This window comes from Thunnus maccoyii, chromosome 18 (assembly GCF_910596095.1).
Source record: "Thunnus maccoyii chromosome 18, fThuMac1.1, whole genome shotgun sequence".
Taxonomy (NCBI): Eukaryota; Metazoa; Chordata; class Actinopteri; order Scombriformes; family Scombridae; genus Thunnus; species Thunnus maccoyii.
In genome coordinates this window covers 16782302-16798446 of record NC_056550.1, presented here as the reverse complement: position 1 = coordinate 16798446, position 16145 = coordinate 16782302, and the positions used below count along the sequence as shown (strand labels likewise).

The 16145-nt window shown below is 47.6% G+C and overlaps 1 protein-coding gene across 8 annotated transcripts in view; it reads left to right on the top strand.

Annotated features, from left to right (window-relative positions):
- The window catches only part of LOC121884855 (BAH and coiled-coil domain-containing protein 1), an 83443-nt gene that overhangs the window by 31614 nt on the left and 35684 nt on the right, over nt 1–16145 (top strand). For 6 of the 8 annotated variants that reach the window (XM_042393903.1, XM_042393904.1, XM_042393905.1 and 3 more), the window contains one exon: nt 15650–15832. In XM_042393903.1, coding sequence (XP_042249837.1) covers nt 15650–15832 — 183 coding nt within the window. Of the gene's footprint in view, nt 1–9187; nt 10337–15649; nt 15833–16145 lie in introns of those variants that run through there. The other 2 variants (XM_042393909.1, XM_042393908.1) reach the window with 2 other exon arrangements.

The window sequence follows — 16145 nt, the reverse complement described above, 5'->3', positions numbered from 1 at the left end:
TGTCTGCACAAGTACACACACAACACACATACACACACATTTACGCTCACTGTCTCATCTGTCAGTTGACAGAGTTTTCTCCAGCTCCGTGGGTTCTCTTTCCAGCCAAGCAGATGGTGAACATTCAGAATGAAAGCAGATCCTAAGTCCTTTTGGACCTCCATCAATCCGCCAGTCTCTGGGACCGTCCTGTACAGGGCTCAAGTTTCTCAGCACTGACTTCCCAGCTTTCCAACCACAGCACACATATGTCCAGTTGAACGGCAGTGCTTTTTAATCTCACATCCAACAACAGTCCACATTCACTCACACAAACACTTTGGAGCTGAGAAAGGGCTGCTGACAGTTGCTCCCATTGCTCTCTCCTTTTGCTCCCCACCGACTCAGCAGACACCTCCCAAACCCAGCAGGGTGCCTCTCTCTACGTCCTTGCCCAGTGTGTGGCGCCCCACTGCGTGCATATTGCGAATGCGCCGAAGAGCTCATTTCTCTCATCTTCCCTCGTCTGTCCGTCCTGCTTACCTGTAGAAGCAGCTGTACCAGCCAACTGTCCCCCCCAGTGCTCCACCCTATGTGTTTTTATGTGACAGAATGAACAGGATTTACTTCAACACACATGCTTGGACCCTTTAACAGTGCTGGTTTGAAGGCGCGCCACTTTGAAGCCTGCACCACTCTTAACTGTAAGTGATTTTACGAGGCGTGCTTCTCTGCCAGTCAGCCAGGCCAAGCGCCACAACCAGATTGGTAGAGAGCAATGGGGATGCCATTCCAGCACACACCATCTGGGAGCATGTGCAAGGAGGAAGGGAGAAAGTGTGTGTTCTTGTGTATGTGAGTATTCACATATGTGTAGGTGTGTGTTTGCGTGAATGTTAAGGGAGAATGGTGGTTAGCGCTGGCTGTGAAAGGGAAAAAAAAAGTTTAGCTTTTTGAGGGAGGCCTCATACTGCCCCTGCCCGCGTCTACTGATTTATGGGCTTGTGAAGGAAATCTCTCATTTGTCACTTTTCATCTCTTTTCTCCACGTCATCCTTTTTTTTTCTTCCCTTACTCTCTCTCAGTGGAATTCAGCTTTCCCCCAAATCTTCCACTACTTCTAAAGACCGGAGTAGAAGAGAGTATAAGGAAGGAAGGGAAGAGAAACGCAAGGAAAGCAGCCAAGAAGAGCCGGTTTTCTATCTGGTTAAAACCATGCCGAACAAAAGGCTTGTCTTAGCGGATATGTTTTAGTAAATATTCATAGGTGTTGACACGCCAGCATAATGTATTTTGTTTGTGGTAAGGATGCGTGTCATTAGGCAGTATATACTTTCTGCCTGTAAATAATTCAAAGCACTTATTACGGTGCTGTTCCTGCTGCACTGTGGTTTGAGCATTATTGTTGGAAATAGAAAAAAAAAAACACACTGGGTCTGAATCTCCTGTGTAACACTGTGTCTCTGTGTGGAGAACATTTCTGGCCACAGGGACACAAGCACACAGGTTTGCTGCTAATATCTGCTAGCCAGTACATTACCGCACTGAGGTCACAGTCAGGTCAACTGCAGTCTGGAGCCTTAGCGTGTGTGTTTGGTTTGTGTGTGTGTGTGTGTGTGAGCGTGCGTATGAATGTGCACTCTTCATGTGTTTATGTGCCTGTGTGCACCTTACTCACTCAGGTGCTGGCTATAAATCTGCCTCACCCTTTCCTGGCCCGCTGAGGGCACAGCAAGAGTGGTCGGGGCTTCACCCTTGTTCAAAGCGGGGGAGGAAAGAGGAGGAGAGGGAGGGAGAGGGTAAAGGGTTAGAGGGGAAGAGAGATAAATGAGGGAGGGGGCTTAATGAGAGCCCTGGCTCACATGATTATGGGACTGGCTGATAGAAATCAGGATCTTTCTCAAAGAAGTCAATTAACCCCCTCCCCCCTTCCCTAATTATGCATGGATTGCTCCACTGGCTCTTTACTGATAGGGCTGCTCAGCTCAGCTCAATATGCAGACTCATGCTGCCTGAGTCTACAAGGAGGATGTGTGTGTTGCGGGAAGCATTCCTCAACCTTTTTTTTCAGAATCTGTTGGCAGTCTGCTTTAAACTCAGGGTTTTTCAAAGCCATTAGTTACCCCATCCCCCCTCATCCTTCTTCTCACCTGACAAGCAGAGAGCCAGTACCGGGTAGAGCCAGGAGGGGGCTCCACCCCTGGAGGCCTCTGGTCATTAGTGCATTAGAGGCTAGATGATGGCTGAACTCTGTGGTCAGAGTAAATAAGCAGTGTTGTAGAATGTCAACACAACCAGGCGGCTCCTTCACAGCACCCAGTGTTGACATAACTGCTCTCTTATCTGAGGAGTGCAAAGCCCAGCCCCACAATAGAGCACTGTGCCAGAACAAATACAGTAAGGAGATAGAAACCACACTCTCCAACACATATCCACACACACACAAACACACACACTGACTGTGAGGGAATGTGTCGCATGGCACCACAAGTTAAAGCTGCAGCTGCTGATGCCGAAGTCAATACAGCTCAAAAGAATGCATAACTGATAATGCAGGACTATACAGCGGGGATGTAATCAAGTTTGCTTCCCATGCAGCGCCAGATTTCCCTGCTTCCAGACTGCCTGGTGTTCATGTGAGCTCATGAAAATAATGGGGTGTTTAGGATCTCAGTAATCTGGGTGATGGACCTGGACTCTGCTCGCACCGCTCAAACTGGCAAAGAATGAAAGCCGGCCTGACAGTCATGAGACGAGCTCTGCCATCGGGCTAACATGAATGAGCAGTTTGTGGAAGTTGCAGCTGTAACTATTACTTGTGTGAGTGTGTGTCACAGTGAGCAGACAGAAAGAAAAAGAACAAGGGAGAGAGCAAAGAAAGAAAAGGTTGCGGTGGTTTGCTTTTCAAGCCCGTGTTTAAGTACCTGTGTCATACTTGCTATGTTTCTGTGTCAAAACATTTCACTAGACCTTCTTCCCCTCATTGCCTCGCATCACCCTAATAACTCTTCTTTATTCTCCTTCCCTGTCTCTCCCTGTCCCCCTCTGCCTCCCCCTTCCTCTCCATTATGGCCTCTGCCAGGTCTAGACTGAGCTTGGCTCGTGCTTGCGTTGTGATAACCTGCTGAAAGCTGTTGCTCTCCCGTGGATATGAGGACACCCAGCTGTGGTTTCTCTGCGCTACTTCTCCCTTTAACTCCATGGCCAGCTATCATCCTTACACAGAATCCCCCAAATCATTTCACTGGTCAGGCCTGTCACATAGCTTGAGACTTTCTGGCCCAACATGTAGGTGCTGACATGTTTTATGGCCAGCAGAGCTAAGCATATATTAAAGAAAAATAGGAAAAGCCAACATGTGCGCTCATAGGCACACTGTTCAAAGTCAGTTTAATGGTTACTTTGGGATGTAAGGTTTTTATTTGAGACCCAAAACACTGCCAGTAGTGCTATTGAGCATGGCCAGTCGGAAAATATATGATTTTAATTTTCATCCCACTAACATAGTGGTATTTTTGTGTGCCTTTTCAGTGAGTGTGTATCACTGTGTGCATGTGTTTGCGAATGTGCTATGGCAAACAAGGCGAGCAGCTGTAACACATCTGTTAACTCCGATCAGATGCTGCAAGCCTCTCGTAACCCTGCAAGGCCTCCCGCCTCCTCTATGCCATTTCTGAATATGACCTGCAGACAAATAGAGTGAGGGGAAGGGTGGGGGGGGAGTAACACGTGACCGTCCAGCCCACCTGTCCAGCCGACTACATGTGATTACTGCAACAAAGATAGACGACTGCAATGGTAGCTGTGCAGCCAACCAACCAGACAGACAAGCCATGAGCAGTTGATCAAGATGATATCCCCCCCCGCCGTCTCCCTGGTTTGACCTTGGATTGTGCCTTTTTTCGACTCCTAGCTGTTAAGACTCACATCAGTCTAACCAGCTGGAAAAGGGAGAGTAGAGGCTTTTTATGGCTGCCCTGCTCTATGTTAAACTCATCTGCTCATGTTCGGGTGAGGATGACCTTCTCTCCTCCGTACAGATTGCAGAAAATGCTCCTAATTTTACTCATCTCTGCTCAAGTGTGTTGCTGCAGATGTTGTGCAGGCCCCGGCAGCGGCATTCCATGGATGACCAGTGTCAACGGTCAGGAGACATAACTCAGCTTTGTCAGATGAATTTTATAAAAGAATTTACTGTGTGATTTGGCTGACCTTGTATACACTTGAAAGTGTAGGCTGCTACAGTGGGAAAAAAAAAGGTGTTATCTGCATGGGCTGACTGGAGTATTGTCCTTAGACGCCTTGCAACAATAGAAGTGAAGGAGAAGCACATGTGATTATACAGCGTGTTCTTTACAAGGTAATACTGTATATCATTCGGCCTTGGCTACGCAGGTGCCTTCCCTCCCCTTGTTTGTAGGTTATCAGAACAAAAATGCTTGCATTTGTCTTGGCCAACGCTACAAGAATTAAACATTTCTCCTTTGTTCCCCTTGTGAACCAATGGCAAATTATATTCAGGGCTGCAGAAAGACCTTGGGCTGGCTGGCGCGGCGGCTCTCGGCTCCGTTATCTTCACTGTTCTGTCTCTGTGTCTCTGTGCCTCTGACAGGCTACATCAGACAGAGAGAAGCCAGAGCAGGGAGCTGCCTTCTGTTTCTCTCACACACATCACTCCAGGACTTTATCATATTACAGGCCAATCCAAGAGAACTCAGAGGACAGCAGCAAAGCAGTCTCTTCAAGCAGGCCCCTGATGTCCAAAACTGCTCTGCATGACCTAAAGGAGGCGCCGGGCCACAGATGGAAGAGGGAGGGAGAGAGGACGGGAGGACAAGGGAGAACAGGACATTCCAATGAGCCCTGGTTGCCAGTAGAAAGCTGGGATGCTGATTTATGGGCGGTTCTGACGTAGGGAGGGGTGAACCTGTGACTCCCCATAAAACAAGACGTTCATTACCCTCCCAGGCCTCAGGAAAACTAATGGACGAACAAGAGCAGAGAAACAGAGCGCAAGTAGGATGAGGGAGTGGGAGGGAAAGCGGTTTTTAAAAACCCAAAAAATGAAGAGAAAGTGTTTCCATTTTGAAGCACACGTGTGACGGCAACTGAGGGAAGAGAGTGAGGTGATGAGGGAGGACAGAAATATGGAGCTGAACAGCAGGGGGAAGGAGGGAGAGTGATGGAGGGATGATAGAGAGGGTGTGAGGATGGAAAGGGAAAACTGAGAAGGGGGATGAGTGATGGGGCTCCAAGGAGCAAAGGGAGAAGAGGGGATGAAAGTGAAAAAAGGAAGACAGCAGTTAAAATCTGCCTCAATGAATCGAGCTGCTTGCAGATTTATGTGGTGTTGTGGGTATCATTATACATCAACTAGAGGAGATGGGGAGACTCAAGCAATGTGATGCCTATGGGGTTGTGTGTGTTTATCTGTGTATGTATCGCACCGCACTTTTATTCTCCCTCCTCACGCTGCTCATGTCTCCTCCAAAGCAAACTGACTTCTGAGTTCGACAGAACACACTCGCCTGTGGTGAAGTAACATCCACCCACATCCACTCTCCACTTTTCCGAGGCCTATCTATCTAGCACCGCTGGTTGAGAAAAGAGAGGGTTAGACCACCCAGGACTGGGTAGTCAAAGAGCTGCTTTGATGTGGCACAGGCATATGTGCAGTGTATGGATACAATCTCTGCTAAAACACACTTGCAAAACACAGTTTTACTGCCTCCTGTGCGGCATCATTACTCCTCGTCACTGGAGCGGTGGGATGCTCAAAGAGAGAGAGAGTGAGAGAGAGGCAGCCACCTCCTGCGCCAGGCAGTGCCAGGCTGAAATACTGGAGCCGTATGGTCACCCTGAGGGAGCCGAAACCTTCCCCAGTCTAACCACATCTCAATTAACCAATTAAGTTCAAAAGTTAACAGAGGACTAATTAGAGAGAATAGTGCTGAGCACTTGTTTTAATCTGCCATTTTCCCACTACCAGGCATGTCTGTGTCCGTGACCTGGCTGGCTAAGCTCTGGCTGCGTCGGCTGAAACATGGCACGCAAGCCGCCGTTAGTCACCCATCCATCCCCATGGCCAGAACATAAAACCAGTGGATTTAGACAGATCAGTCATCAGCTGTAAAACAAACCAGATCCAGAGCATTCCATGTGATGTTTCCAGTGGAACAGGAGAACCATGAAAATCCCATTTTTGGATCTGGAGATTGAGAGACCTGCAAGAGAATGTTCAAAAGTGGAGGACAGTTTTTAGTCATATCTAATGTGGCTATTTCCTGTTCGCCCCCTCGTATTTGGTCCTGCAGATGGGTTTTAATGGATGCCAAATAGGAGGTTTAGTGCCTCGCTATTGGCCTGCTGGAGCCTCTTTTTAACACCATCATATTAAATGACTTGTGTTTAGGACTTGAGGCTACAGCGTGCTCTTCTTGTTGACAATATGCCTCAGGCACAAAGTGTTTGTAACTTACCACTAAAAGTACAAATTTTATCCCTGTGTTCAAGAGGAGGAGGGGGAGTTGCTATATTGGCTGCTACCACCAATAAAAGATATGTGGGCTGTATGACACAATTGTAGTGGGGCTGATTTGAGCCCCGCAGCCAAATGCAGTGTGTTTGGAATCAGGCTGACAGCGAGATAGAGAGAGAGAGAGGTGAGAAATCCTTCCTTGACTCTGCTCATTTTCCAGCAGGGATATCTTTGTGCTCTTTTTTTTTGGGGGGGGGGGGGGGGCTTTATTTGAAGGCCATGACAATTTAAGTAGCTGTGTATGTATATGTGGTTCTGTGTGTGTGGATGAGAAAGAGAGTGATATAAGTCTTGGATGTCAGGATGCAGTTTGAGGGGTGAAGGACTCCCCTGTTGTATGTGAGGCCCTGGAGGATCTCTTTTTTCTTTTTTTTTGTTTGAGGGGGTGGGGGCTTTATTTGAGGGCCGTGACGATTTAAGTTCCTGCATGGTTGATTAGCTGTATGTGTACGTGGTTCGGTGTGTGTGGATGAGAAAGAGAGTGAGAGAAGTCTTGGATGTCAGGATGCAGTTTGAGGGGTGAAGGACTCCCCTGTTGTATGTGAGGCCCTGGAGGATTCCTCCCCCCTTCCTCTCTTTCTCCCCCTCCTTTCTTCAGCCCCCCTTTACACTCATCTCTTCCTCTGTGAGATCCACAATGCTGGGAAGAAATGTGTCATTAACAGGGGAGACCAAAATAATGTTTATGGGCTCATGCAGCACTGAAATCATTTTCCATATCAGTGCAACTGCATGGGCCCTGTGGGGGAGTAAATCTGATTTTCTCCTCCCTGTGCCAATGGGAAACATCATGGGAAAGAAAACAGATTGGATTGTTAGAGAGATGGCCTGACGCAGCTGTGGGCGGCTCTTTTTGTGTTTGGGTGTGTTGCTGTGTGTGTGTGTGTGTGTGTATTATGAGAGACTAAGACAGAGACGACTAGAAAGGGAAAGAGAAAGAAAGGAAGGAAGGAAGAGAGGAAGAAAGAAAGAAAGCAAAATAAAAATGTGATGTTTAGCGTGTGTGTGTGTGTGTGTGTGTGGATGAGAGAATGAGATGGATGAGCCCCACTATGGTAATCACAATTTCATGCCTCAGGAATAAAGAGCCGGAACGCAACAAACGGCCCTGAAACCCTCTCATGTAACAATGGGTCAGTTAACAAGCACACTCACCAAAGTTTGGACAGATAACAAATGGTTCTCCTTGAGGAGTGTGTAGCTGCCCTGTATACAAAGAAAAAAGTGCTCCTGGCCCTGCAAGCTCTCAGCAAAATATCAGGCCTTTATTGGCCATTCCATAAGAAATGCTTGCATTTTTATCTGAACCAAGAGACAAAAAGGCGATTGCTTTAATAGGTAGCATGGAGGGGGATTTAATAAAGTAAAATGCTGATGGAAATAACAAGATGGTGCTTGGAGAGAAAACACACCGTAATGAGAGTCCAGTCCAAGGAAAACTACTCTGGTCTGGTGTAATATGTACTTCCTGTTACATTGAATTGAAAGCAGAGTTTAGCGATTTTGTGTTGTGACATTGCTTTTCTTGTGTGTGCTATTAAATCTGTGTTGTGGGAGTAGGGAATGCGAGTGTGGGTGGGTGTAAAAGGAAGGTAATGGGCCTTGAGCTCATTTGTCCTGGCCTGGTCCTGCTGCTGTTTCGAATCTGTCCTCCCACCTCCTGTGTCCCAGCCTGGAATGTCTGCTTGCTCTCCACAGATGAAACCAGTGACTCAGCACACTATTGCACTTTCACACGGATCACAGCCAGCACTCCCAAACACAAGTCCAAGAGACAAGCCCTAAGCTAACAGACCTTACTTTTACCATCACTCTTTGTCCATCCATTAATGTCCCAGCTACTGTACTATGTCCGGTTTCCTTTCTAGTCTATCAGTAGCTTTAAACCTGAGTCACATCCCCTGCCCTGTGCTTCCCCCTTCACCTCTTCACCCTTTACCCCAGCTTCCTCTTCTTCCTCCCGTAGCCTTCACCCACACCACTCAACCCCCTCAGCAACCTAACTTTGACAGTCACAGGTAAACGACAGACTTCCTGGCCTGCTCCTTGGCAAATAGCTGCGCCGGTGCTGTGTGTCCAGCTCTTTTATTTACTGTGCCCATAAAACGGCTCTTCAGCAGGAACACTTTCAGACATCGCTATCTCTACCTCCTGCCCCCCGCACCACTGTTGGAACAGGAGTGATGGGATTAGAGTTGGAGTCTCTTTTTGACAATGATTTGAACCCTCTGCAAATGGGGCTTTATGAATGATTAATTGTGGTAAAACTGAGGTGGAAACCCCCTTGGGGAGGCTGGCTAGATAAAGGCACACATGCTATGTCAGAAGAGCTGATGTTTTTGCAGACTCCTGAGAAAAAAGGTTAGAATGAGGATTGACAAGGAGAAACATATATTGGTGGGATGTGAGCATGTTCTTTGACATCTCTTCACCCTTCCTAGAATAAAATATCCCTCAGAGACATTTTGTCGTATCTGTTTTCTCTGTAGCCTGTGTGGATCCATTGTTGTTTTCAGGCTCCCTGCCAAACCAGGATGAGCCAGTTGGACTAATTTGTTTAGGATTAGAATCTCTTATCCCTATCATGTCAACTTCTATACTGTATAAACAGCTGGGTGAAGTGGGTGGGGTGTTTTAGCTGACCTCCCCGAGCCAATTTTATTTGCATAGCACTTCTGCAAAAAAAAAAAAAAAAAAAAAATCCCAGAATCCCTTTAACCCCGCCATCAATCGCGAGCGAGTGGCTGACCACGAAGCCACTCTGCAAACACAGGCTGTCAACTTCAGCGAGACGACCACCACACAGACACACACTCACACACACACAGAGAGAAGCTCACATATGCTCAGCGACACACACTCCCACACACTCTGCTGCTCGTTCGCTCTCGAAGTCTCTCACGGTTCCTCACGCCCTTATCTACACGTCTAAACTCTTGCCCCTTACACTTCCCCTGGATGTTGCCCTGTAGTACAGACAGTCTCTCTCACTCTTCCTCCGTTAATTCTTCCAACTGCTTCTCCCGCTCCCTTTCCACTTCTCCCACCCCCGCACTGACCACATCCACTAAACTCACTCCACAGGCACGCAGTGTGGAGAGTGTCGGAGGCGTGCGCTGCTGGCACTTTCCCCCACCCCTGCACTGGGCCCAGCTCCAGGACTGGACCGCCTGCTCGCTCTCTCTCTCTCCCTCTCCCTCTCACTTCAGTACGCTTCTGAGCAGACCAGCCTCCTACTGGAGATGTAGAGTGCAGCCCACTCTCTCAGCCCCGTCATCCAGTCACCCACCAACCCAAAAAGACAAAGTCTGGGAGTGAATTTGTAAAGCAAGGGGGTAAGCAACCAAAACACAGAAAAAAAAAAACAAAAAAAACAACAACCTTCTGCTACAGTTGTTTCCGAAGTGAGGAGGAATTTGGCTACCAGTTGAGTTAATGTTTTCAAGATGACTTTGACTGTTTGAAGGAAATCCCCCCACTTTAGTAGCCATTTGAAATTCCTTCTGCGTTTTATTGTGAGGAAGTAGGCGCTGGGTTAGTCAGCGGCCCTCCAGGGTAGCGTGTGCAGTCTGTCTGGGGCCACTGGTGTGTACAGTTGCCCGATCCAATCCAGTTTCCGTGTGTTACCAGAGAGGGTCTAAAAACTTAGTTGCGTTTATGAGTGAATATGTGTGTGGAAAGTCTAGCTGGCTTCTTTTTGGGCGTCTGAATTCCTGGGCAGAACATGGAACTGCATCGGTAGGAAAGTCTGATGAGAAAGACACTGAAGTGGGAGTGAAACTCTCTTAACAGACATCCTCCTCGATATGTTTTTACTTGGTAAGTAAACATTCAGAATGTCTTTTTCTTCCTCTTTTCTGTCTTCATTCACTACTCCCTGTTTTTAGGTGTCTATCTTATATCACTCAAGTGTTAAAGAGCCAAACCAGAGATTGACAGGTTTGGCCACATAAACATAAAAATTCCTAAAGGCTTGAACAAGAAAACCTGTCTGAAATCAGTAATCCCATTCTAATATCTTACAAATACATGTTCTGGCGTCTTGTCTTGCTGTGTCAGAGAGTTAAAGTAGTGCCTACTACAGCTACTGAAAGCAGCCACCGGATTTAAGCAGCTCTTAAGATAAGAAAAGGAAAGTGTTTTCTCTTTGATCATCTAACTCTCACTGATACTGATTTAATTTATTTAAGACAAGAAGGCAGGGAGTGTGTGTTTTGTCACAGGACATGACAGAGGCTGAATATGGGAGCTGTAATCATTCAGGGTGCGTTGTGAAGAGCTACAGAGCCTGGCTGCCACATGGCACTGACCGCTGACTGTGCAACCTCAACTGGCTTGTGTTCATAGACTCCTTCTACTGTGATAGGAGGTCTTATAAAGTAGTAGTGACTGTGTGTGTTTCTCTCTCTCTTGGCATTTTTTCTTCTTCTTCTTCTATGATCCCCTCTCTGGCGCTCACTGATCACTCAGCTGTGGAGAACAGGTTGATGCAGTCACACCTGCAATTTTCTCTCTGTCTCTCTTCTTCTCTTGTCACCATCGCTCACATGTCTCGTTGTCTGTCTGGTGTCCTTGTCTAGACAACTCATCCATCCCTCCCTTCAGGCTGCCATCTGCAGATAAGACAGAGGGCTGTAGACTACCTTGGCTCGTTTTTCAAGAGCAGACAGGGAAATATGATGCACAGTGAAATAATTGTACTTTATCTTCTGTTAGACAATAGCCATAGTTGTAGAAGTACTCATGTATGTGTGTGTCAGCGCTTAAGCACGTGTGTGAATGGGTGTGTGTCCCTCCAGAAGGAAATCTTGATCTGATTCCCAGCATTCAAAAGAACAACGTGTTGTGGGTGGGTGCTTGTTGTCTTCTCAGCTTTTTTTTTTTTCCCATCACTGCTTGGCCCACACATGAATCCCTTTACATCCTATTATTGTATAATTCCTTGTTAAGACACCAAACAACCACTCACCCTGGAGTTACATTAATGGGTAGGGATGCTCATCGGAGCAGATTAGTGACCCAAGCAGGGTAAAGATTATGACGCCTCCCTTCCAACAGCCTACCAATTGAAACTGTATTAGATTCAGGAGAAAGGTGTGTGTATGTGTGTTTGTGAGCCGCACAGCGGTTTTGCTGGGGTTTCAAGATAGGTTGGGATGGCTGTTGTTGCTGAGCAGCACACTGACCAACTGCATCTGCACACTGCTGTTGTAATGGCCAGCATTCAGTCTCCTTGCCTCAAGCTCTGTTTCTCTTTCGTTCCCATGACAACTGAGCCTTCATTCTCCCTGCTCCGCCTCCCCGCCTGCTGCTTGCTCTGGGCCGTCCACGGGGGCCTCAGCCTGGGCCCATATATATATGTGTGTGTGTGTGTGTGTGTGCACGCATATGTACTTTTTATGGTTGTGCACAAACCGGACTCCTTCACCCTATACACCCACACTGGACCGAAACAGTAGCACTACTTAACAGCTCCATCTCCAGAGGTTCAGGGATATTTGTGTGTTTGTTTCTGTGTTTGTACAGTTGAACCCATCTGAGCACAACTGTGTGTGTTTGAGTGTGTCAAGGTGGGATGTTTAGATGTCAGGAAGGGAGGTGGGGTTCCCCCATCCCAATGCTCCCCTCTCCTTTAATTCTCTAATAGGATTAATCTCCATCGCTGTCAGGGATCGGCGCCGATTAGGATGCACATGACCCGATTTTCTTAAAGGCCCATACAAGTGCACCGCTGGCACCACTTAAGAACCGGAGAAATAAATAAACAGCGTTTCCAGAAAAAAAAAAAAAAAAAAAAAACATGGGCAGAGAAAACACACAAGTTTACAAGGAGCTGGCTTAGTGGCAGCAGGCTCTGTAGATCCGTCATCCTTTAATAAGCTGCTAAATAAACAGTTGTGGCGAGTGCAGCACGGATGCTCTCATGCCTCGGACCTTCACTCCACTTGTTCTGCACTGTTTTGGTTGGCTCCCAAACTGAAACTGCCCCAACACCAAGGCAGCCCAGCCCACTTTTATAACCTGTGTGCTTTCTGACTGACACCTCTGATTCATTAAGCTTTAAATGGGTTCAGGGCTTGCGTCCATAGATTTAATAGTGGTATGAGAGCGCTTAGACTGTAAGAGGAGAGAGAGACGGGGAGGTCTGAGCAGCATTATGCACAGTTTATTTCTCAGTAGGAGGCGAACAACGGGACAGAACACAGAGGGAGGGGGGTCACTGACTGTGAGTGACAGGTTGTGGAGTCAGCAAGAGCCAACATGACAGAGGTGAAGGTGTTATTATTCTGTACCCACTATGGCTCACATTGGAGCAGTGGTCAGCCTTTCTTCCAGTCCAGACCATATGGCCAAACTGGATCAGTGAGAGGTCTGATCTGGTCGTGTTGTGAGAAGAGTTTCATGTATGAGTTGATCCGAGACCCTCCTAAGGTTTTCCTTCAATCCCCTCCTCCCCTAACATCAGCTTAAACTTCAAAGATCTCCTTGCTTGACATCCAGACATCCCCTTTTCATGTTTTGTCCCTTTCCTCTCCTTGTCTTCCCGGCAGACGCTCTCTCCCCTCTTGGTGTGTGAAGAGGGGCTTCGCTGCTTTTCTCCGTCACTCGCGATGTCTCTCTCATTCAGTCTCTCTCTCTGGGGCGAGGCTGTTAATAATGCAGGAGGATTAGCTGATTTATGTGAACCGGAGGCGCTGAGGAAAGCTAGGGTTCCTGGGGGGGCGACGGGCAAGAAAGAGGGGACGAGGAGTGTGCAATGTGGAGGGCGGTGCCATACAGGAGCCCTGGGTGTCTGGATGATGGGGGCTGGATGTGTGCCTGGCAAGCACACTGGCCATAATCCATCCTCCACTGCCGCCGACCCCCACCCTGCCCCTCCGCAGAGATCTGCCAGGAGCACTCTGCGGGGACAGGGGTGATAGGAGTTGGCAGCACAGAAGGAAGGAGGGCTGAAAAGCAGAAACACATGGATAGTGTAGCATCAGCCTACCTCACAATACATCCCATGACAAGTATGATACCGCTGTACCACCCATTCCTGCACGGCTAAAAGGCCTCCTAAAGACATTTTAAGGCGTCCTCATCCTTTCTATGTGCTTTATCCTGCAAATGTTTATAAAAGTAGTGGTTGTTCTCCATTTGTTTAAGTGCATGTGGTCTGTATTTTGTCCCTAATACTGCATGAGAAAAACTTCTTTACTTTCAGTTTGATTTGATTTTAAACAGAGAAAAAAAATTATAGCAGACTTTCTCAGCAGCAGTAATTACCAATAATTACTGAAACAAGGAACATAACACACTTTCCCTTTCAAATTTCAGAGGTTATTTTGTGTTGTAGTATTTAATGTGCTAGTTAAACACTACGGTGATTGTTATTGTTTTTCCATTAGTTTGTGATAGGCCAACATGTGAACACACACACACACACACGCACAGGATTGGTTTTTATGGTGGTTTACGGAAGGTTAGGGATTGTGGGGGATTTCCACCTGTCTGGGGCTTTGGTGCAAACTGTGACAGAGGTGTGTCTGTTCATTTGTGAAAATGTGTGTCCATGCCTATTTTTTCGATGTGTGAAGTGTCTGTGTGTGTGTGTGTGTGTGTGTGTGTGTGTGTGTGTGTGTGTGTGCCCCTGCATGCTCCTGTGCTATGGCCCATGAGCCACAGGCTATTCAATGCAGGAGCGAGCAGCAGACTGATGGGTTTATCCCTGCTGTCTGCCCAGAGGATGTGCTCACTCACTGCCTGGCTGATTAAGACTTCCACACAATTGTTCTCACACTCCCAGAAAAGGATCGATTCATGTTTAGACTGATTCATGCTTAAAGAAAATCAAATCAAACAGCGCTCCTCATAAGATCAGCACGTCATGAGGGGCTGATAATGAATTTTTACCATGTTGCTCTCCCTTATGTTTTCACAGCTAGCTCTGTGTGCACAATGTATGATACACTAACATGTGTGTTGGTGCAAGTATGTGCATGTGTGCTCTCATCCAGGCATCTTCATACATATGCATGAGACTTCACGGCAGTGTGACTTGGGGGAAATGAATGTGCAAAGAGCCGGGCACCCGGGCCCCTCTCTCAAGTGCACTGGCGGGCGCGTAATGGGAATGCAATTTAAGCAGTGGTTAATCAGTGTGTTTTCTCTGGCTTGCCCAGCAATGCATAATAGACAATCAGCCCCCAGTCACACAGGCGTTGCTACGAATGGTCAATTACTCATCATAGTCTTGTTAAACACACAGTTCAGCCAGCCAGGGACAGATTGCTCTGCTGGTGCCATCATTATGGTAAAGAACAAAGCAAAGCAATGTTATGTGTCAGAAAAAAGAGAGACAGCGGGAGGGAAAGAGGAGACAATGAGGGTTGGGAAGAGGCATGCACACAGTGTATATCTTCTCATCGAGATGGGACAGAAGAGAAGAACAGCAGAGAGGAAAGGGTCACTGTGACAAAGCGGAGGGAGGAAGGGAAAAAGGAGTAAAATGCCAAAATTGAACCAAAGAAAAAAAAGATGACTGGATTATCGAAATCCTGCAGAGAGAAAGGAGAGAAGGGGAGAAAGAGAGGAGGTGAAATGGAGCAGAGCAATAAGAGAGATTGAGGGCATGAAAGTGAGAGATGGAGAACATAAGATAATGGAAGGATGGAGAGAAATTGAGAAAGGGACACTGGGGAGCAGGAGCAAAAGTGTGTGAGAGCGAGAGGGAGAGAGCCTGAGAAAGTGTGTACTCAGCTGTGAGATGAGACCTCTGTCTGCCCATGGGGAGAGGCGGTGTGAGGGGAGAGAAGACGAGAGGAGAGGACTCTGCTGTCAGTGAGGGGGAGGAGAGTCTCACACTCTCTCTCTCTCTCTCTCTCTCTCCCTGACACATACACACACACACACACATAGACATTTTCACTCATTCACCCTCGCCCCAGGGCAGCGATCAGATCTGCCCGGCTTAATGATTCCACCTAGAGAGCCAGTGGGCTCCAACCTTTCGCATCTACATCTAGATCTCATGCAGGTTTTTTTTTCTTTTTTTTTTTCTTTTGGTCACACTCATGGTCACGGTGTAGACACACTCCTCTAATTCTAACCATGTTTTCTCTCCTTACCTTTTTCCCTTTGGGAATGCAGGCAGTGGATTGATGGGCAATTCCTCCGCCTCCTTCATGGGGACCTTTCTGGCCAGTAGTCTGGGTTCCCCCCCTTCCCACCCGTCTCACCCTTCCCGGCCGCCCTCCTCGCCCTCCTCACCTTCCTTCCGGGGCGGACCCCATTCCAGCGCCTCACAAATCTGGTTCCCCCATTCGCATGAAGGTACCTCAAATCACACATGTACACAAACACACAGCCTCACCCCCTCATCTGACCACACTGTTTGGATGAGGAGATATTCATGTCTTGGCAGCATTAGGGCAAGAGCTTTGCAGGGTGTACTGTTACTCTGATATTGTTTATTTTTGGGCCGTGTTAGCTTTCCACTGAAGCACGGCTTGTAATCGACTAGCAAGAGCCAGGCTCCCACCCTTTTATTTACGCACCAAAATAGGCCCAGGCCCAGCATGTTTTGGGATGGAGTGCTGTGCCACGGTTTCTGGATGGGGACACAGAGTCAAAAGTTCAGCCAAGG